This window comes from Nycticebus coucang, chromosome 4 (assembly GCF_027406575.1).
Source record: "Nycticebus coucang isolate mNycCou1 chromosome 4, mNycCou1.pri, whole genome shotgun sequence".
In the NCBI taxonomy this organism is placed as follows: Eukaryota; Metazoa; Chordata; class Mammalia; order Primates; family Lorisidae; genus Nycticebus; species Nycticebus coucang.
The window spans coordinates 115,956,902-115,980,358 of NC_069783.1; the positions used below are offsets into that span (position 1 = coordinate 115,956,902).

The 23,457-nt window shown below is 43.1% G+C and overlaps 1 protein-coding gene and 1 pseudogene across 5 annotated transcripts in view; one reads left to right on the forward strand and one right to left on the reverse strand.

Annotated features, from left to right (window-relative positions):
* The window catches only part of ACAD10 (acyl-CoA dehydrogenase family member 10), an 85,723-nt gene that overhangs the window by 7,674 nt on the left and 54,592 nt on the right, over positions 1-23,457 (forward strand). For 2 of the 5 annotated variants that reach the window (XM_053590242.1, XM_053590243.1), the window contains exons 2-8: positions 2,647-2,843; positions 11,357-11,505; positions 12,275-12,364; positions 14,848-15,042; positions 18,719-18,877; positions 20,317-20,476; positions 22,166-22,307. In XM_053590242.1, the coding sequence (XP_053446217.1) occupies positions 2,660-2,843; positions 11,357-11,505; positions 12,275-12,364; positions 14,848-15,042; positions 18,719-18,877; positions 20,317-20,476; positions 22,166-22,307 (1,079 nt within the window). In that variant the 5' untranslated portion in view covers positions 2,647-2,659. The remainder of the gene's footprint in view (positions 1-2,646; positions 2,844-11,356; positions 11,506-12,274; positions 12,365-14,847; positions 15,043-18,718; positions 18,878-20,316; positions 20,477-22,165; positions 22,308-23,457) is intronic. The other 3 variants (XM_053590244.1, XM_053590245.1, XM_053590246.1) reach the window with 2 other exon arrangements.
* LOC128584990 (26S proteasome regulatory subunit 10B-like) lies at positions 167-1,341 on the reverse strand (annotated as a pseudogene).

Genomic DNA, 23,457 nt, shown 5'->3' on the forward strand with positions numbered 1-23,457 from the left:
TTACATGATTCTCTTGCCTCAGCCTCCCGAGCAGCTGGGACTACAGGCGCCTGCCACAACGCCTGGCTATTTTTTTGTTGCAATTTGGCCGGGGCTGGGTTTGAACCCGCCACCCTCGGCATATGGGGCCAGTGCCCTACTCACTGAGCCACAGGCGCCGCCCTAGTTACACAGGTTTGTAGTCTAATTTAGACTCTAGCTTCTTAGAATCAGCCACTTTCCTGACTGCTTTCATGAAGTTTTCCTATACTACAAAATCATGATCAGCACGAATTGCAAACATACCTGTTTCAGTACAAACGTTTCTCAGGTCTGCCCCATTAAAGCCATCTGAAAGTTTCACAATTGCTTCATAATCTATTTCTCCATCCTTTGTAATGGGATCTACATGGATTTTCAATATGTGTAATCTTGCTTGTTCATTTGGCAAATAATATGTATTTTTCTATCTAAAATTCCTGGATGTGGTAAAGCAGAATCCAGCATATCTGGTCTGTTGGTAGCCAAGATCATTTTAACTCTATGCAGAGTATCAAATCCATCCATTTGATTCAGTAACTCCATTAAAGTTCTCTGGATTTCTCTGTCAGCTGAAGTACCCTCAGAAAACTGACGACCACCAATAGCATCTATTTCATCCATAAAAATAATGCGTGGCTGATGGTCCCTGGCATAATTAAACATTTCTCTGATCAAACGAGCACTTTTACCAATGTACTTGTCCAATAGAACTAGATACAACCTTTAAGAAATTACAGTCCAACTGGGTAACAACAGCGTGTGCCAAGAGTGTCTTCTCTGTGACTGGTGGTCCATATAACAAACAGCCTTTTGGAGGTATTATTCCTACATTCTGAAATAATTCTGGGTTTGTAAGAGGTAATTCTATCACCTCTCTTAATTCCCGGATCTGTTCTGATAATCCTCCAATCTCAGAATGAGAAACATTCCCTGGGTCTTCATGAGACATGTTGTAAACTAGTGGATCCACCTCTCTTGGTAAATATCTCATGATAGCGTAGTCATATCCAAAGCAACTTTTGTTCCTGGCTTCAGCTTACTTTTGTCAAGCTGTCTACAACAACCCACAACATATCTCGGTCCATTTGTAGCTTTAACAATGAATTTTTCTTCTGTTAATTGTTTAAGCACTTCACCCACAATCTGCCCAACACTTTGTAGGGCCTTCAGATCATTTTCAGACTTTTCATACTGTTTGGTAAGTTCTTTTAATTGTTCTCTTAACTCCTTAAGATAGCCGTCCATCCCCTTGTGCTCCAGCAGCTTCTTGGGGTAGTCCTGAAGCGCCTTATCTCTAGGGTCTGCCATGATGAAAAGCCGTCCCTCATGTATGTGGATTTTCTTTTTTTTTTTCTTTCTTTCTTTTTTTTTTGTAGAGACAGAGTCTCACTGTACTGCTCTCAGGTAGAGTGCCATGACGTCACACGGCTCACAGCAACCTCTAACTCTTGGGCTTACGCGATTCTCTTGTTTCAGCCTCCCAAGCAGCTGGGACTACAGGCGCCCGCTATTTTTTTGTTGCGGTTTGGCCGGGGCTGGGTTTGAACCCGCCACCCTCAGCATATGGGGCTGGGGACCTATTCACTGAGCCACAGGCGCTGCCCATGTATGTGGATTTTCATGTCCAGATCATCCAGGTTGAGGTGAAAAATCGGAGTTGCCACAAAAAGGGGGAAGCAGATCTTAGAGGGCTTTTTTTTTGAGACAGAGCCTCAAGCTGTGGCCCTGGATAAAGTGCTGTGGCATCCCAGCTCACAGCAACCTCCAACTTCTGGGCTTAAGTAAATTCTCTTGCCTCAGCCTCCCAAGTAGCTGGGACTACAGGCACCTGCCACACTGCCCAGCTATTTTTTTTTTGGTTGTAGTTGTCATTGTTTGGCAGGCCCGGGCTGGATTTGAACCCACCAGCTCTGGTGTTTGTGGTTGCGCCTTAGCCACTTGAGCTACAGGCACCAAGCCTCTTAGAGGGCTTTTTTTTTTTTTTTTTTTTTGTAGAGACAGAGTCTCACATACCACCCTCAGGTAGAGTGCCGTGGCATCACACAGCTCACAGCAACCTCTAATTCTTGGGCTTACGCGATTCTCTTGCCTCAGCTCTTAGAGGGCTTTTAAAGGACTTTTTAACCTTCCTCTAGGTTAAGGAATTGAGAGTTTATATTGAGGGCAGTCGAAACCATTAAGGGTTTTAAATGGGGTTTGAATGTGATCAGACTTGCAGTTTTGAAAGATTCCTCTGACTGAAAAGAGAAAAAAGGATGGAGGGAGGTTTGAGAAGAGGCAAGGGGACCTGTTAAGATCCATGGGCAAGGTGGTAACAGTGGGAATGGAAAGAGGTAAATGGAGATTTTTAGGAGGAAGAATTGACAGCACAGAACAACTAGAGGTGAGATTGTGGAAATACCATATGAGTCTCAGTTTTCTAACATGGGCATGTGGGAGGATGATGGAGCCCTTTACTCAGTAGTCAGGGAGGGAGGAGATCATGAGGTTATCTGTGGATATGGTTTGAGGTGTCTGTTGGAGATCAGTTGAAGATAATCTGGGTGGCACCCCTTAGCTGCAGGATGGAGGCCTGAACTGGAGGTAGTGAAGGCAAATTGTGCCCTGTACCTTCTTCTCACACAGCCTCAGCCTCAACATGTGCATACAGAGGTTTTTCCAGTCCTCTCTTCAGTGGGCTTGGAGGATGACCTTCCTGAAGCACATCCAATCTGGGTACCAAGGAACCTGCCGGTGGACACATTTTGGAGGCAGCACCTACAGAGCAGTGATTTTTGACATGGGCGGTGTTCTCATTCCTTCTCCAGGGAAAGTAGCTGCAGGTGAGCTCTTCCTTCTATTCTGTGGGGTGGGTGGGGGTGGGGAAGGCAGAATGTATTTCAGTGGACAGCTTTCTGGCTCTTGAATCAAATTCCAAGCACCACTCACTGGCTGAGTTATTGGGAAAATTATTCAATTTCTCTGAGTCTGATTTTTCTCATTAAATCAGGACTAATAATTGGGATTTTTTTTTTTTTTTTTTGAGACAGAGTTTCAAGCTATCGTCCTGGGTAGAGTGCCATGGCATCACAGCTCACAGCAACCTCCAGCTCTTGGGCTTAATGATTCTCTTGCCTCAGCCTCCCAAGTACAGGTGCCTGCCATAATGCCTGGCTGTTTTTTATTTTTATTTTTATTTTTTTCAACTGTTTTTTATTGCAGTTGTCATTGTTTAGCTGGCCTGGGCTGGGTTCGAATCCACCAGCCTTGGTGTATGTGGCCTGCGCTCTACCCACTAAGCACCATCAACCTGGCTATTTTTAGAGATGGGGTCTTGCTCTTGCTTAGGCTGGTCTCAAACCTGTGAGATCAGGCAATCTAACCCCCCTCAGCTTTCCACAGTACGGGGATTACAGGCATGAGCCACTGCACCCAGCCATTCCTTGGGATTTGGGGAGGAGTTGGGTGAAGTAACCTACAGATGGCACTTGCCTAGTACAGTGAGTATGCAGCTCCTCCTAAATTCTCAATCAGTGATGAGCTGCCATGATCATCTTTGGTGATTAAAATTTAATATCCTTTCCCTGGGAAATATACTGCTTCTGAAATCTCAAATGCTGAATGAATTGCCCCTTTGATCACAACATTTCTCTCTTTTGCCTCACTCCCTCTCAACCTGCTTCTCAACTTACAAGGTCAACCCACCAGTCCCTTTGGCCCTTTCTTTTTTTTTGAGACAGTCTCACCATGTTGCCCGTGGTAGAGTGCTATGGCATCACAGCTCACAGCAACCTCAAACTCTTGGGCTTAAGCGATTCTCTTGCCTTAGCCTCCCAAGTACCTGGAAATACAGGCACCTGCCACAATGCCCGGCTGTTTTTTTGTTTGTTTGTTTTTTTTGTAGAGACAGAGTCTCACCTCGTCACCCCCGGTAGAGTGCTATGGCATCACAGCTCACAGCAACCTCCAACTCGTGAGTTTAGGTGATTCTCTTGCCTTAGCCTCCCAAGTAGCTGGGACTACAGGCGCCCGCCATAACGCCCAGCCATTTTTTTGTTGCAGTTTGGCCTGGGCCGGGTTTGAACCCATCACCCTTGGCATATGAGGCCGACGCCCCACCCACTGAGCCACAGGCGCCGCCCGCCCGGCTGTTTTTTATTGCAGTTATTGTTGTTTAGCTGGCCCAGGCTGGGTTCAAACCCTCCAGCCTTGGTGTATATGGCTGATGCTGTTAACCACTGTGCTACAGGCACCGAGCCCCTTTGGGCCTTTCTTTATCAGCCTCTTCCTAATTGTACTTCTTTTCCCTACTCAGTTCAACCTACATTATTTAGATTTGTTTTGGCTTCAGGTGGTAGAAAACTTTACAAATGACTTCTGTCATTTCCACTTTCACCTCATACTCTGTGCTGGCTGCCTTCCCTCCTGTTACCAGGTTCTCATTCTAGCCAGCAGGAAGGAAAAAGGGCCAATTTCCTATCCCTTTCCTTTGGACCTTCATTGGTGGCTGGTGGCCAGTTCTCCATTCCAAACCCAAGTACAGGTTTCTGCACCCGTGTGTCCAGGCCTTATCGCACTGCCAAAAAAATTACTCAGCTGTACAAACTGGCTATGTGAGCTAGTTTTTGAGCCCCAACCTCTCCTGAGACCTCAGTACTATGCTTATATTTCTCTCACATTTACCTTAGGGGCTGTTCCAAACTACCAGCTCTCCCAGGCTCCTCATTGCCCCCAAATATTCATACTTGACAGGCAGCTGAATCTCCCTTTTAATAGACCACAAAGATCACTGGACAGGAAATTCTCAACTTTCCCCAGAGTATCTTGGGAACCTCCATTCCCACTGCCCTTCCCCATGTTTAGATCCCTATCTTCTCTCACCTGAATGATGGCATCTTCCTCGCTCCTCTCCCAGCCTCTGGCCCTCTGAGTTTTTACATTGCTCCTCACTCCAATCCCTAGCCCCAGAATTACCTTTCTAGAACATAGATCTTGTCCCTTTGCATCTCTTGCTTCAAAGCCTTGAAGCCTGCATATAGTCCCTTAGCTTAAGTCTGGAAGCTTTTGCTAGGTATTCAGGGCCTCTCGCGATTTTTAGCTTTCCTGTTTCTGTGTCACACCATTTTCACTGTGTGCCCACCTTCCACCTGCTGTGAGCTACCTGGTTCTCTGATTATGCCAGACACATTTGAACACCTGTGCCTTGCGAAGCTCTGTTTCCGCTTCTGGTGACCATCCTTCTTGGCCTCTTCTTCCTGCTCAAGTCCTGCTCAGTGCTTTTAGTGGCAAATTTAAGGGGATATTATTTATTTTAGCACAGTGTCTGGAATCTTTTGAGCACTCAGGAAATCGCATGGTTTTTATTATTAACTTTAGGACTCTTTCAAGACTTTTCTGACCTCATCCCTGGACAAAATGTTCCTGCATAGCACATTCCCATGTCAGTTTAACCTTTCTCAAGGTGTGTTTTAGTTTGTGGTGGGATAGTGTTTGTGTCTCCTTTATGGGGCTCTTAAATTTCAGGCCCCTGAATCTGGATTTATTCACCCAACTATTCCACTGTCAGCTCTGCAGCCTGGCTCAGTCAGTCATTTAGGGAATGTTTGATGGACAGGTGAGTGAACAAAATAACGATACCTTCTACTTTTTCTTTTTTTTTTGAAAGAAGCTTATAATGTTATTTATTTCAAGTGAACCATATCAGGGGTTATTGGATAAGAAAATACCAGAATTAAGATCACCTCAAACACCTAAAATACTTTTTTTTTTTTTTTCAGGCAGAGTCTCAAGCTGTTGCCCTGGGTAGAGTGCTATGGCATCAAAGCTCACAGCAACCTCAAACTCTTGGGCTTAAGCGATTCTCTTGCCTCAGCCTCCCGAGTAGCTGGGACTACAGGCACCTGCCACAACACCCGGCTATTTTTTTTTTTTTTGGTTGCAGAGTTGTCATTGTTGTTTAGTTGGCCTGGGCCCGGTTTGAACCCACCAGCCTTGGTGTATATGGCCAGCTCCATATACACCCGTAGCTCACCCTACCCAGTGAGCTACGGGTGCCGCTCTAAAATACTTTTTATATGTACATATTTTTCATATTTAAGCCAGGAATCAGTTATCCACAACCTGTGAGTCAAATCTAGCCTATTTTTTTTTTTTTTGTAGAGACAGAGTCTCACTTTATGGCCCTCGGTAGAGTGCCGTGGCCTCACACAGCTCACAGCAACCTCCAACTCCTGGGCTTAAGCGATTCTCTTGCCTCAGCCTCCCGAGTAGCTGGGACTATAGGCGCCCGCCACAACGCCCGGCAAATCTAGCCTATTTTTATGTGGCCTGTCACCAAGAATGACTTTTATATTTTGAATTATATAATTGAAAAATATCAAAACAAGAATAATATTTTGCAACATGTTAAAATTATATGAAATTTTAATTTCAGTGTCCATAAAAGTGAGGATTTTTTGGAACAGAGCCTTACCCATTTGTTTACATATTATTTGTTCATGGCTGCTTTTGCCCTTGTGAAGTTGAATACTTTTGGCAGGGACTTTAATGCCCTCAAAGCCTAAAATATTTACTGTCTGGCCCTTTTTGGAAAAGCTTATCAACCTGCAATTCAGAGTACACCTCAAACGGAATAGCATTGTATTCAGAGATATCGATATAATTAGACTTTTAATCTATTGGGAGTTTATTTTTTGTGATGGCGTGAAATAGGACTTTAATTTTTTATCCATATGGAAACCCAGTTATGCCAACCTCTTTTATTTAAGCTATTAGTTTACTATAAAATTAATACACACAACAAATAGTTCAGAGTACAGCCCAAACACAATAGCATTGTATTCAGAGATACTGATGTGACCAGACTTTAATTTTTGTTAGTGTGATGCCTGAAAATTTCTTACCTGTGATTTTTTTTTCTCTACTTAGTATTTTAGTATTAATTTCTCTGTTTGCCAGTGAGGTTAAGCCAGTTTTTTTATTAGCCAGCTTTCTTTTTCTGTGAATTGCTCATTTTTCTTATTGATGTACAGTAATACCCTTTATCTCTTATATCACTGGCAAATATTTTTCCCTTCTGTGGCTTTTCTTCTGATTTTATTTATTATAATATTTTTTGCCATGCCAAACTTTTTATTTTTGATTTTGTCAAAATCATCTGTTTTTTCTTTTATGGCTTGACCTTCTTGGGTCTTGGTTAAGAATTCATTTGGGCGGTGCCTGTGGCTCAGCGGGTAGGGCGCCGGTCCCATATGCCAAACCCAGCCCCGGCCAAAAAAAAAAAAGAATTCATAAAGATGTTCTGGGCTATTTTCTAAGTTTTAGAGTTTCATTTTTCTGATTTGGCTATTTAACCTATTGAGAGTTTATTTTTTGGAATGGCGTGAAACAGGACTTTAATTTACCAATCTCATTTATTGAAATGGTAGAGATAACGGAGTATAAAATGCAAAGGAAATTATCTCCTACCACTTCCATCCTTTTCCGTTTGGTTCCAGACTTTAGGAGTTATAATTGCAAAAAGTTCCTTTGTCGGGCAGCACCTGTGGCTCAGTCGGTGGGGCACTGGCCCCATATACTGAGGGTGGCGGGTTCAAACCCAACCCCGGCCAAACTGCAACCAAAAAATAGCCGGGCATTGTGGCGGGTGCCTGTAGTCCCAGCTACTTGGGAGGCTGAGGCAAGAGAATCGCTTAAGCCCAGGAGTTGGAGGTTGCTGTGAGCTGTGTGAGGCCACGGCACTCTGCCGAGGGCCATAAAGTGAGACTCTGTCTGTACCAAAAAAAAGAAAAAAAAAGAAAAAGAAGAAATACTATACATTAAAAAAAAAAAAAGTTCCTTTGTCTTTCAAAAAAATTACCCACATATGTGTATATATATGTAATATTTGTGTGTGTGAGAGTGATATGTGTATTAAACATACATACATAAATTGGATCATACTCTATAGGCTCTTCTGTACTTTATTTATTTATTTATTTATTTTTGGCTCAGTGGGCTATCTTTTTCTAGGCCTATACCCTAGGCATATCTAGGGTCTAGTTTAGGGGTCAGCAAACTTTTTCTATAAAGAGCTAGAGAGGCGGGTGGCACCTGTGGCTCAGTGAGTAGGGTGCCGGCTCCATATACCGAGGGTGGCGGGTTCGAACCCTGCCCTAGCCAAACTGCAACAACAACAAAAAATAGCTGGGTGTTGCGGCAGATGCCTGTAATCCCAGCTACTCTGGAGGCTGAGGCAAGAGAATTGCCTAAGCCCGAGTTGGAGGTTGCTGTGAATTATGACGCCAGGGCACTCTACCGAGGGTGACAAAGTGAGACTCTGTCTCTAGAAAAGAAAACAAAAGAACTAGAGAGGCTTTGTGGGCCACATACTGTCGTCACAACTATTTGCCTCTACCATTGTAGCGAGAAAGCAGCAATAGACAATAGTAAACGCATAAGTGTTGTGTTCCCATAAAACTTTACTTACAAAAATAATCCTAGCTACCACAGAGGCTGAGGCTGGAAGATTGCTTGAGCCCAGGAATTCGGGGCTATAGTGTGCTTTGATCACACTGCACTCCAGCCCAGGCAGCACAGTGAGATCCCATTTCTCTTAAAGAAATGACTGAGTAGGCGTTGTGGCAAATGCCTGTAGTCCCAGTTACTCAGGAGGCTGAAGCAAGAGGATCTCTTGAGTCTTAAGAGTTTCAGGATGCTATGTGCTATGATGCCATGGCACTCTACCAAGGGTGACAAAGTGAGACTCTGTCTTAAAAAAAAAATGGCTGGGTGCATTGGCTCATGCCTGTAATCCTAGCACTTTGGGAGGCCCAGGTGGGAGGATTGCTTGAGGTAAGGATTTTATGGCTAACCTGAGCAACAGTAAGACCTCATCTCTACTAAAAATAGAAAAATTAGCTGGGAATGGTGGTGCATGCCTGTAGTCCCAGCTACTTGGGAGGCTGAGATAGGAGGATCATTTGAGCCCAGGAGTTTGAGGTTGCTGTGAACTAGGCTGAGGTCATAGCACTCCAGCCCAGGAGATAGAGCAAGACTTTGGAAGGAAGGAAGGGAGGGAGGGATTTGGCTCCCAAGCCATATTTTGCTGACTCTTGATCTAGTTTATCCATTTTAACTTCTGCATGGTATTCTATTTCATGGAATAGAATACCATACTATAACATAACTGATTTAACAAGCTTTTTATTAATATACGTTTAACTTTCTCTTTCTTTTTACTTTTTGAGCAATTCTGCACAAGCAGCCTTGTACGTCATCTTTGTTTGCTTTTTTTTTTGAGACAGAGCCTCAAGCTGTTGCCCTGGGTAGAGTGCTATGGCATCACAGCTCACAGCAACCTCCAACTCCTGGGCTCAAGTGATTCTCCTGCCTCTGCCTCCCAAGTAGCTGGGACTACAGGCACCCACCACAATGCCTGGCTATTTTTTGGTTACAGCCATCATTGTTGTTTGGCGGGCCCACGCTGGATTCGAACCCACCAGCTCAAGTGTATGTGGCTGGTGCCTTAGCTGCTTGAGCCACAGGTGCTGAGCCATCTTTGCTTACTTTTGTAAATATATATGTGGAAAGAATTACTGGAAGTAGAATTACTACATCAAATATATGTGCATTTAAAAATTTTGACAGAAGTTGCCAAATTGCTCTCTGAAAAGGTTGTGCTTGTTTATGCTACTGTCAGCAGTATATGAGAGTGTGAATTTCCTCACATGCTTGCCAACTCTAGCATACTTTACATAAAGTATATAGTAAAGCTATAGACTTTAGCTCTAAAAGTATTTTATTTATTTATTTTTTCTTATTAAATCATAAACACATAGATCATGTATACATTAATGCATTTATGGGGTACAGTGTGCTGATTTCATATAGAATAAGGAATGCTTACATCACACTGACTAATATATACCTCATCTCATTTACTTAGTTGTTGTGTTGAGACATTTATACTGTATACTAATAGATCCGACATGTACCCTTGCATTATGCACCATTGGTGTGATCCCACCATTCACCCTCCCTTGATCTGACCACCTCCCTTCCCGTACCCCCTCTTCCCTTACTAGCTCTAAAATTAAAGAAGTATTATTTTTTTTGAATTGCATTTCAAAAGTCTTGCTATTGTCAAAGGACGTATACCAAATTGTTAACATTGGTTATTTCTGAAGAATGATATTGCGTATGATTTTACTTTCTTTTTTTTTGCAGTTTTTTGGCCAGGGTCAGGTTTGAACCCACCACCTATGGGGCCAGCGCCCTACTCCTTTGAGCCACAGGCGCTGCCCAATTTTACTTTCTTTTTAATATCTTTCTATGTTGTCTGAAATATTTTGAACGCACAGGCACTATTATCAGCAAAAACAAAGGTGTTTTCATTTCAAAACACAAGATATGTGTAAAGTGGTATTATATCTTAGATATATAATTATGAATGCTCTCTCTATATATAGAACCTCTGTAAGTTGACCACCCAAGGGACTATAACAAACTGGTCAACACACAGAAGTGGTCAACACACAGAGGTGGTCAACATGTGGAACTACGCCCACTGTACTACTACCTACATGTGGTGCATGTCTGGTCTGTGAAAATTAGGTCAACTGAAGGAAGTGGTCAGTGTAGGGAGGTGGTCAGCTATGGAGGTTCTATAGTATATGTATTTCCCCCCAGCAGCTGTATTATAGAAAGAAAACACAACTTCGTCTGAGGAAAATCAATGTTTATCCAAATGTTCCTAGTACTATACAAATGCTGATCCATCCACTGCCTTAGCTCTTTGTGGATAGAAATTTTCTTCTTTATTCCACAAAGACAGCATTCCCCAAGTACATGTTTCAGGGTACCAGGTACACTGCCACAAAGGATAACTGTAGCTTACAAAATGAAGGACTTATTTTGGGTGCTGTCAGAATCTGGCAGTATTTCTTCATGTACTTCCTTAGTATGTGCCAGAACCGTGTAAGTAACCTAACATGTATGGGCCAGCTAATAAGAGACCAAGGAAGCAAATTCATCATGCAGTATCCAAAGTCATCTCAAGAAGGTGGTTAAGGACCTGATGCTTAACAGCAAGCAGTGTGTTTTCTGTCTTACAAATTAGTATCCTTTGGAGCTCCTTAGAGCTTGAGCCACTGTGCTCAAGTAAGGTTTTTAAAAAAGTGACTCAGAGTTACAATGCCTCTTCCTTTGGAGGTCTAAGGTTGAGATTTTGCGTTTCATGAATTTCTCTCACTTCCTGATAGCATCTACCCTGGCATCACAGTGATGCCAGAGGAACTGGTATGGTAATTCCCTTGAGTTCCCCAAACCCCAGCTGTGTGTTGATATATTTCACTCTTGCATATTTTATTTCCTACAGAATGGGAGGCGCAGAATCATATCCCTTCTGGAACCATATTGAAGGCCTTTATAGAAGGTGGTGAAAATGGGCCCTGGATAAGATTTATGAGAGGAGAGATAACAGTACAGAATTTCTTACAAGAATTTGAGAGACTTTGCTCTCAAATGGTGAGTGATAAACATGCCTGCATTTCCATATTATTCTTTTTGAATTGAGTAGTGGTTGCAACATTCACCCATAAATTGGTTAAACCGAAAATAAAGTGCTGGATGCGGTTGCTTGTGCCTGTAATCCTAGAACTCTGAGAGGCCCGAGGTGGGAGGATGCCTTGAGCTCGGGAGTTCAAAACCAGCCTGAACAAGAATGAGATCTCATTTACAAAAAATAGAAAAATTAGCCAGGCATCATGGCAGGCACCTGTAGTTCCGGCTACTAAGGAGGCTGAAGGAGGATCACTTGAGCCCAGGAGGTTGAGGTTGCTGTGAGCTATGATTATGCCACTGCACTCCAGCCTGGGCGACAGAACAAGACGACTATATCTCAAAAAAAAGGGAAACTTGGGTGGTGCCTGTGGCCCAGTGGTTGGGGCGCTGGCCTCATATACCAAGGGTGGTAGGTTCAAACCCGGCCCTGGATAAACTGCAACAAAAAAATAGCCGGGCGTTGTGGTGGGCGGCTGTAGACCCAGCTACTTGGGAGGCTGAGGCAAGAGAATCGCCTAAGCCCAGGAGTTGGAGGTTGCTATGAGCTGTGTGACTCCATGGCACTCTACTGGGGCGATAAAGTGAGATTCTGTCTTTACAAAAAAAAAAAGGAAAGAAAAAAGGAAACCTAATGTCTAAGTTCATTTTGTGTCGCTATAAAGAAATGCCCTGAGGCTGGAATATTTATAAAGAAAAGAGGTTTATTCAGCTCATGATTTTTCTGAGTGTGCAGGAAACATCAGCATTCCACTTCAAATTAAGGGAGAAGGTGAAGAGGAAGCAGACGTGTCACATGGTGAAAGAAGGAATAAAGAAGGAGGAGGTGATGTCAGGTTCTTTTAAACAACCAGCTCTAAACTAATAAAGGGAGAACTCACTCATTACTGAAGGGAGGGCACCAGGCCATTCATGAGGGATCTGCCTCCATGACCCAAACACCTCCCACCAGGCCCCAACATTCAACACTGGTGCTCAAATTTCAACATGAGATTTGGAGGAGCCCAACATCTAAACTTATCACCTAATAACCCATTACATGTTTTAAAGCTATTTCTTTTATCCCTAGGCACTCTACGTTAAATTAATATGTGAATGGATAGAAATATACTTTAGTAAACCTCTCTAGCATATTTTGTTATGTTTACCAGTTTATTGTAAAGAATATTATGAAGGATACACATGAGCAGCCACCTGACAAGATGCATAGGGAGAAGGGGCAGGAGTTTCCATTTCCTTCCTGGGCCCACAACCCTCCAGCACTTCCTGTGTTCAGCCACCTGGAAGCTCACCCCAATAGATACTGCTATAGGAACTGTCTGCATAAAGGCTTTGATCAAAAAGCTTATTTAAGACAAAAATATTAAGCATTTTCCCTGTAGTGTGCTTTGTTCTGAGCTCTTCATTTATATTAACTCACGTAATTTCACAACCACTCTACTAAAATATAGTTTAAAATATAATAGTAAGAAAAGTTCTTTAAGTGGATGGTGATGATAGTTGCCTCACAATGTGACTGTACTTAATGACACTGCATTATATATGTAAAAATAGATAAATGAGCCAAGCACAGTGGCTCATGCCTGGAATCACAGCACTTTGGAAAGCTGAGGTGGGAAGGTTGCTTGAGGCCAGGAGTTTGAGACCAATCTGGGCAACATAGCTGGGCATGGCGGTGAGCATCAGTTATCCTAGCTACCCAGGAGGCTGAGGCAAGAGGATTACTTAAGCCCAGGAATTTGAGGCTGCAGTGAGCTATGAACTCAACATTGCACTCCAGCCTGGATGACAGAGTGAGAACCTATTAAAAAAAAAAAGTTAGGGCAGCCCCTGTGGCTCAAGGAGTAGGGTGCCTGTCCCATATGCCGGAGGTGGCAGGTTCGAACCTAGCCCTGGCCAAAAACCACAAAAAAAAAAAAAAAGTTAAGGCGGTGCCTGTGGCTCAAAGGAGTAGGGCGCCAGCCCCATATGCTGGAGGTGGTGGGTTCAAACCCAGCCCTGGCCAGAAACTGCAAAAAAAAAAAAAAAAAAAGTTAAAATTTTACAGTTTCATATATTTTCTGTAATTAAAAAGATAAGTATTCATAAAATAGTAAGCCTATTTTATATTCTAAGTGAAAGAAGCAGCCAGTTAAATAAGATTTCATATTCTATGGTTCCATTTGTACGAAATGCCCAGAATAGGCAAATCTATAGAGACAGAAAGTAGATAAATAGTTTACTGGGCCTGAGGCTATGGGGGGAAATGAGAAGTGACTGCTAATAGGTATGAGTTTCCCTTTAGTGTAATGAAAATATTCTAAAATTGATTGTGGTGATAGTTGTGCAACTTTATGAATATATTAAAAACCATAGAATTGTACTTTAATTAGGTGAATGATATGGTATGAGAGTTATATTTTAATATAGCTATTATAAAATATCTGTGTTTACATATGTATATATAATAGCAGACTTGGCCTTTGCAGATTTTGATACTTGATAATTCACATGGATTGAATTAAAAAAAAAAATTGAGGGCGGCGCCTGTGGCTCAGTGAGTAGGGCGCCGGCCCCATATGCCGAGGGTGGTGGGTTCAAACCCAGCCCCGGCCAAACTGCAACAAAAAAATAGCCGGGTGCTGTGGCGGGCACCTGTAGTCCCAGCTACTCGGGAGGCTGAGGCAAGAGAATCGCTTCAGCCCAGGAGCTGGAGGTTGCTGTGAGCTGTGTGATGCCACGGCACTCTACCAAGGGCCATAAAGTGAGACTCTGTCTCTACAAAAAAAAAAAAAATTGATCAGGGGTGGCACCTGTGGCTCAAGGAGTAGGGTGCTAGCCCCATATATTGGAGGTGGCGGGTTCAAACCCATCCCTGGCAAAAAAACTGCAAAAAAAAAAAAAAAAAATTGATCAGAAACTAAGGTTCATAATGGTAATACTGAAGCAATACAAAATGCCTTCTGGATCATTAAAAATTAAATTATATCTGCTTAATACACTTTTAGAGTTTAATGTATCCTCTGACAGTGTTCTGATATTTTTTCAATTAGCAATCCATGAGTGAAATAAAGATATAACTCATTAAATTGCAGTATTGATATAAATAGCTCCATTCCATAATCATTGTAACTCTAAGTCACTTTTTTAAAAACCTTACATGCAGAGTTCAGCACCGGGGTGGAGGGAGACAGTTCCTTTAGACAGAAAGCCATGAATCTGGACACAACACCAGACAGCAGTAGGAAGCCAGGGATAAGTCTTTTCTGTTGATCAGAAGTGGACCTTACTCTTAATGATTTCTGTTTTCTCTGTCCTCACTGTTCTTAGTCAAAGACCTCTGTGCCTGTGGACTCATTTTTCTCTCTGCTGACCAGTGAGCGAGTGGCAAAGCAGTTCCCAGTGATGACTGAGGCCATCGCTCAAATTCGGGCAAAAGGCCTTCAAACTGCAGTCTTGAGCAATAATTTTTACCTTCCCAATGGGAGAAGCTTTTTTCCCCTGGACCGGAAACAGTTTGATGTGGTAAGCTCAAAATGATTCAAATCATCGAAACAGAGTCTGTGACCTTGTTTCAGGATTCAATATTAAATTCTGCCTTTTAGCAAGTTTTGAGTGAAAGGGTTTTTTATTCAGAAACTTAGGTTTACATGCGATGGATTTTTTTTTTTTTTTTTTTTTTTTTTTTTTGTGGTTTTTGGCCGGGGCTGGGTTTGAACCCACCACCTCCGGCATATGGGACCGGCGCCCTACTCACTGAGCCACAGGCGCCGCCCTGATTTTTTTTTTTTAGACAGCACCTCAAGCTGTCACCCTGAGTAGAGTGATTTGGCATCACAGCTCACAGCAACCTCCAACTCCTGGGCTCAAGAGATTCTCCTGCCTCCACCTCACAATAGTTGGGACTACAGGCGCCCGCCACAACACGTGGCTGTTTTTTGTTTTTTGGTTGTTTGGTGGGCCCAGGTTAGATTCAAACCCGCCAGCTCAGGTGTATGTGGCTGGCGCCTTAACCGCTTGAGCCACAGGCACTGAGCCAAATGCAATGGATTTTAAATATTACTGTGAGGCTGGGCATGGTGGCTCAATGCCTGTAAATCCTAGCACTCTAAGAGGCCTTAGCAGGGTCAACTTTTATGGAATTTCATAAGCGATTGTAGCTTCAGCTTTAGAGACTCCCTTGCATTCTGCTCATATAATATGAGCATTGCCATCTTTTTTTTTTTTTTTGATTTTTGGCCAGGGCTGGGTTTGAACCCACCACCTCTGGCATATGGGACTGGCACCCTACTCCTTGAGCCACAGGCGCCACCCGAGCATTGCCATCTTAATGGGCCTTTTGATCTTTTCTGTTCTCAAAGCAGCTATGTTGCCCTTTATGTTGTAATGTTAATTCTTAGACCAGTGCTGTCGGTGAAACTTGACTGCTCGACTACCTTCCCTTGTCTGATTTACTCCCCTGCTACCTTATACATGATTTGCTCCTTCTGTATAGCACAGCCTTTAATGCTTATGCTACAGTTCTGACATGCTTATTTGGGTCTTATATGTTTTAAATGTTTCTGTTTTATAACTGACAACAGTGAATTCCCTTTAGAGACTCCAAAGCACAGATTGGTGTAGGGCTCCCAGGGGCTTCCAGAGTTGGGATGGATCAGGAGGACCCTTCCCTGTGGCCCATGCCTCCATGGATAATCCAAGTCAGTGCAAATGGGAAACATCTAGCCTCTGGAACACATCGGGGGAAATTTCTATGATGACTTGAGCATTGTATATGTTATTAGTAAAGCCCCCTTCTGTTTCTTTCCATCCTTAGAAGAGGTACTTTGATTTGACTCCAAAAAGTAGCATGTTCCCTGTCCCTTAGTCCTATGTCTGCCTATTCCTATGTATATCTTGCTCTTCATTAAACTAGTGAGATAAATGTAAAGGTTTTCAGCTCTGCTCACATATGACCATGACCTGGAAATTTGTAAAAATACTAGGTCTCTTTCCCTTGAAGTTTTCATTGAGTGTGTCTGGACAGAACCCTGGACATGCACATGTATGACAAGCTCCTCAGGTAACTGCTGTGCCACTGGGTTGAGAATCCCGGAGATGTAGTGGGGGACTTCAGACTCTGTCCACGGTTCTCTCCTGTCATGTGGCCTCCACTATACTTACTTTGAGAAGGAGGCTTCCCTTCTGTTTTCCTGTGACAGATCCTTGATAAACTAAAATAATTTGTATTTAATCTATATTTGGACAAACACTGGCCATGTTCTCATAGTTCTTGGTTTGCCAAGAAGTTTAATAGAAACACTGAACAGATTGATGCTATCATGTGCACACAGAACAAAAGGAGAAGGTCAGAGATCTAGAAAAAAAGCTATACATCTCACCCTTTAGGATTTTTTCACTTCACTCAAATGCAGATGACGTGCTGAGTAGAGGTGTCTGCTTATTAGGAAGTGGGCCAGTCCCCAAGTTCCCTCTGTTGTTTCAGTTAACTTCTCATCTCCACCAGCAGCTGTGCTCCTTCCTTCTAGGATATTATATTGACTGGTGTCCAACATGTTCTGCTTCTCTGTTACCCAGTATTGACATTTTCTTTAGGAGGAGCTTCTTCCTCTTCTTTTAACTCATTCAAGTCCCTAGGAGACAAAGAAAATTAAGTAGAAAGGTCCAATTTATTCAGGAAATTTATTTACCTGAAAGAATAGTTTTACCCAACCTAAAATGCAGGTATGGAGTGGAAGGTGGAAGGTGGGGCCCTTGGGTTTGTCCTTGGCCTTGGTAAGCTTGGGTTACTCCAAATGGTGAGTCGGAGATTTAGTTCTATTCTTAGGAGAAAAGTATTGGTTATAGGCTTAAATGGACCTCTTGGGCCCAATTTATAGAAGATTATGCCCTGGGGACAGTGTAAGAGGACGTTCAGGGGGTCATTGGATCAGAGATAGTCTGACACTGAGTTGGCTTTTTCAGTGTTCTCCTGAACCCTTACCAACCTCGCCACTCCCTAGTTCTAGACTACATTCATCACTGAAGCAAGGCTGTCAGGGTAGAAGAACCTCTCGGCATGAAAGAAACAGTGCCTTAGCCACTGATGGGTTCTTTGGTGTCAGCCCTCCCATGGGATTTTTGTCTAAATTGAGTATGGATGTTTTTTTTAACCTCTGAAATAAAGGAAGATCATGTTTATTTTGTAGCAGTAAACAGTCCCTTTCTGGAAAAATAGTAAAATACTTCCCATAAAGCTAAAATGTACAGCTTTTCTTCTGCTCTGTGTAGCTCCAATATATGACATTAACAGAATGCTTGTCATTTTGGAACTCACTCAAGTTTTATTTAAGTTTCATAACAACCACTAAAATATACTAGGTAAGTCAGCTATTATTATTTCCATCTTACTGATAACTGAGGACCATTGTGACTTTGCTGTTTGTACAAGTTCATAGTGTCTGAACCAGAACTTTAGTTTCATAAGTTTGCCTTCACATTGTATTTTCTTTTTTTTTTATTTTTTTTTGTAGAGACAGGGTCTTATTTTATGGCCCTCGGTAGAGTGCCGTGGCCTTACACAGCTCACAGCAACCTCCAACTCCTGGGCTTAAGCGATTCTCTTGCCTCAGCCTCCCGAGTAGCTGGGACTACAGGCGCCCGCCACAAAGCCCGGCTATTTTTTTTTGGTTGCAGTTTGGCCAGGGCAGGGTTTGAACCCGCCACCCTCGGTATATGGGGCCGGCGCCTTACCAACTGAGCCACAGGCGCAGCCCCACATTGTATTTTCAAATGACTCAACATAAGAAGGCAACATCATTTTATTATTATTTTTTGTTTTGTAGAGACAGAGTCTGACTTTATCACCCTTGGTAGAGTGCCCTGGCATCACACAGCTCACAGCAACCTCCAACTCCTGGGCTTAAGTGATTCTCTAGCCTCAGCCTCCCGACTAGCTGGGACTACAGGCGCCCACCACAACGCCTGGCTATTTTTTTGTTGCGGTTTGGCCGGGGCTGGGTTTGAACCCACCACCCTCAGTATATGGGGCTGGCGCCCTACCAACTGAGCCACAGGTGCCACCTGGCACCATCATTTTATATCATAGCACTCTTAGTTATGACTGTCCTCCTTATGCTCTTCCTTTCAAAAAGTTCACCAGCATGTGTGTGGGAGTACCACTTTTAAGGACATTCATCTCTTATTCTTGTCCCTCCCTCAGGTGGTAGAGTCCTGCCTGGAAGGTATCTGTAAGCCAGACCCTGGGATCTACAAGCTCTGCTTAGAGCGGCTGGGCCTGCAGCCCTCCGAGTCCATCTTCCTTGACGATCTCGGAGCAAATCTAAAGGCAGCTGCCAGCCTTGGTATTCACACCATTAAGGTAACAGTCACTGTTTTTTAACTCCTACAATGCACCCAGCACTAGTTTCTATGCAGTCTTTTTACATTTGTAACTATAGCTTTTCCTCATGGTTTCCCCCTACATTTCCATATTCTTTTTTTTTTTGTTTGTTTGTTTTTTGAGACAAAGTCTCATTTTGTCATCCTCAGTAGAGTGCTATGGCATCATAGCTCACAGCAACCTCAAACCCTTGGGCTTAAGTGATTCTCTTGCCTCAGCCTCCCAAGTAGCTGGGACTACAGGTGCCTGCCACAATGCCTGGCTGTTTTTTCCAGAGACAAGGTCTTCCTCAGGCAGTCCACCTGCCTTGGTCTCCCAGAGTGTGAGGATTACAGGAGTGAGCCACTGTGCCCAGCCTCATTTTTTTTTCAAAATTAATTTTGATGTCTGTGTGAGCAGCCACTTGTATTTTCAATGGGAGGCAAGACAAATACATACTATGAAGGTGTTTTGAAAAAGTGAGTGGCCGCTTAAGGCACTTGGGGTGGCATTCAGACTGTCCTAGTGATCTGGTGATGCTATTCTTTCTAGGTGGGGAGCCACCCTGGCCACTCCAGACTATGAAATACAAGGAGCCACGTGAGAGGGGGTCTTGGCCAGGCTTTTTCTACATTTGAGTTTGTATTACATGCATCACTCCGAAAGTCTTGAGACAGACTGTGTTATGTTCTATTATTTCATTTCCAAGGAACACAGTCAACAGCCTCTTTTCTGATTCACCTATGCAAGTTTCACCAATATTGCTCATCTTATCAGTGTGGCTGGAAGGGCTTCAGCTGTCTGCACAGAGTTTCCATTTCTTTTTCTTTTCTTTCTTTTTTTTTTTTTTTGCAGTTTAGCTGGGGCTGGGTTTGAACCTGCCACCCTCGGTATATAGAGCCGGCGCCCTACTCACTGAGCCACAGGCGCCGCCTCAGAGTTTACATTTCTTGATTTTTGTGTATCTCAAAAATTTCATAATGACTCACATATTAGGTTAATGGGCCTGTAGGGATAGAGCAAATGCTGCAGCACAATCTTCTTGCTGCCTTCTTGGCAGAAGAGAGTATTTTTTTAAGGACAGGATCTCATTATGTTGCCCAGGCTGGTCTTGAACTCCTGGGCTCAGGTGATCCTCCTGCCTCTGCCTCTAGTAGCTGGGACTATAGGTACAGGCTATCAAGCCCCACTATATTGTGAACTCTTGACTGACGCTCTTCCCCACAGATGGAAAGTTCGTTGTGATTAGGAGTTAAATGGGAAGAGGAAACTTATTCTGTTGCTTTCTCATTAGCTGACTGTCTTGGCTCCAAAAGGCTTCCTCAGAGAACTGACCTCTTTAATAATTTCCCTTTAAAGAACTACCCTTGTACAGAACAGACAAGAAGAGAGGTCAGGATCAGCAGGTGGTGCATGTTCAATATTCTCTCCGAAACCAGGTTAAGGATCCTGAGACTGCAGTACAGGAATTAGAAACTCTTTTGGGTTTTACATTGAGAGTGAGTATTCCAAACACACGTCCTGTGAGAAAGACAATGGAAATACCAAAAGATTCCTTAGAGAAGTACCTCAAAGACGTACTGGGGATCCAAACCACAGGTATGTACATTTTTGTATTTTAGAAACTCTTTCTCCAAAGCTAAGGCTTTCAGTCTGGTTTTCACTTTCAAGCTCTAATAGAATATGCTAGAGATGGAGAGGCAATGTGGTGAGGAAAATAACCATCGGCCTGGTGGATTTGAGTGCTATTTTTAATTTTGCTTGGGAAAAACATTAGCTTCTTTTTTCACAGATCCCCCAAAGTGTACTTGCACCTCTCCTCCACACAAGAGTGTTGTTGGGCAGCAGTCACCTGTAGATGAGGAACTTAGAGACTACAGTGTGTGCCCAGGGGCATTTGACAGTTTCTAAATTTTTGAAAGGACAGTCTGTTTTGTGAAGGTGACTTTAAGGTGACTTAAAAGTTGCATGATTTTAAAATGCAGCAAGTTGTCTCCATCTCTTGGAGATAAGTTCCCTATCTCATTCTTCACATTCCACCTTCAGAAAAGCAAGTGCCTTGTCAGCTTTTGAAGAAAAGTTTTGCCTTACCCACTTGATCCTTAAAAAAGGCTTTTATTGGGCGGTGCCTGTGGTTCAGTGGGTAGGGTGCCAGCCCCATATACCGAGGGTGGCAGGTTCAATCCCAGCCTCGGCCAAACTGCAACAAAAAAATAGCCGGGAGTTGTGGCGGGCGCCTATAGTCCCAGCTACCTGGGAGGCTGAGGCTAGAGAATCACCTAAGCCTAGGAGTTGGAGGTTGCTGTGAGCTGTGATGCCATGGCATTCTACCAAGGGTGATAAAGTGAGGCTCTGTCTCTAAAAATGAAAAAAAATAAAAATAAAAAGGCTTTTATTGATGGAGTTTCATGTTATGATGTTTTCTGGCAACCAGATTCTTGGTAGTGCCTCTACAAAGCTGAGGAGCCCTTTCTGACCAGGCTGAAAGACTCACGCACGTTCCCTTTGCTTTCTTGTTATTTATTTTTTTTTTTTTTGAGACAGAGTCTCACTATATCTCTGTTGATAGAGGGCCCTGGCATCACAGCTCACAGCAACCTCAAACTCTTAGGCTAAAGTAATTCTCTTGCCTCAGCCTCCTAAGTAGCTGGGACTACAGGCATCTGCCACAATGCCCAGTTATGCTTTCTTGTTCTTTTGACCAAATGAAGTGAATTCACTTCTACCAGTGAAGAATTCGGTCTTCTTAGGGAGCTGAAGGTTAGTGAGGTTCACCTCAGCCTGGAACCTGCCAGGTAGCCACAGAACTCAGCCTGGTGGAGTGGGAAATTGCATCTGATAGAAGCAGCGTTGGCTCAAGCTGAAGGCTTCTGTGCAGCTCCTTTTAGCTGTCACGTCAGTGTCATCTTTAGGCTTAAAACATTCCTTTTGGCAAGATAGGTTGCCATGACTATGACTGTAGTTGATAAACAGAATAAAAATGTTTTTGGTCATGAAGCAGGAGTTGGCAAGAAGGACAAAATTGGACACCCATACAAAGTAAGAAAATTATCATGGTGTGAAGTAGTGGTCTTTGCCAAACTGTAATGACATGTGATTCTGCACCCAAGCTGGGTCTGGGACTCAGTCACTCCTGGTACCCAGGAAGGAAAGAATTTCCTTGCTCTATATACCAAATGAGGATATTTTGCATCCTAACTGCAGAACTTATTAGAAAGAAAGAATATCTGTACAGATCTGTCATCCAATGTTCAGATTTAAGTCTTACCTTTGTTTTCAAACTTGCAGACCAATTGCATGTCCTTCAGTTTGATCATGGGCAGTCAAATCCAACTTACTACCTCAGGCTGGCCAACCATCAGCTGGTTCTGAGGAAGAAACCTCCAGGGACCCTCCTTCCATCTGCCCACGCAGTGGAGAGGGAGTTCAGGTAAGTTCTCAGGGCCCAGGGGACACTTGCCCTCCTGGCCTCCATGTTGCACAAGCTTAGCCCCTGAACTAACAAATCAGCACTCTGTAGAAGTGCCCTGAGACTTTTAAAACTGCAGTTAGAAGTCCTTCAGTTATTTTGAATAAGAACATGTAACCTAATTTCATTTAGAATTTTGTTTTTTCTTTCCTATTCCTAAACCTGCAGAAGACTAGATTTTTTTTTAACTTCTAGATGATAAAAAAGGCATTATTGAGATTCTCTTTAGTCTTTCCCTTCTTAAAAACTTTTCTAGTAGGGTAGCACCTGTGGCTCAGTGGGTAGGGTCATATATAGAGGGTGGCGGGTTCAAACCCAGCCCCGGCAAAATTGCAATAAAAAAGTAGCCAGGCATTGTGGTGGGCACTTGTAGTCCCAGCTACTTGGGAGGCTGAGGCAAGAGAATCGCCTGAGCCCCAGAGTTGAAGGTTGCTGTGAGCTGTGTGACACCACGGTACTCTACCCAGGGAAATAAAGTGAGACTCTGTCTCTACAAAAAAAAAATAATAATAAATAAATAAATAAATTTTTCTAGTAAAGATTAAAGTCTTTAAGACCTCTAGTCTGAAAATCAGTATACTGAGGGGCTCCAGGTAGCCAAGAGTGGATAGTCATTGAAGCTGGATGACAGGTATATGGGGATTTACTATATGAAGCTCTTTGCCTTTATATGTGTTTGAAATTTTCTATACTAGAATATTTAAAAGAATAAATGTAACCTATCCCCAGTCAAATAGTTTGTTTTGCAAATAGGAAAATTTAGACATAGAAGGTAGGAAAAAAACTCACTCCAAATCCTGTGGAGAATGAGCTCTAGAAAGGGGCTCATTCTCATGGGATTTACCCTTCCTCTTCTTATTCCCAGTCTCTTCTCTTGCACTCTGCAGAAGGAGAGTTGCAGAGAGGAATAAGCACAATGTGCTTTAGTTCTGGGCCCTTCCTAGTTCTTGTGGTTTATTGCTTCTCCTCTTGACTCTTTGGTTCTTAGATTCTGACTTTTCTCTAGGTCTTGCAGGGACTGCAACTAACAATTGTGAACGCTTAGGGGTTCTTACTCAAAGGAGAAAACCTACAGCTCTTTATGAGCACTTAATCTACATGCCCATGTAAG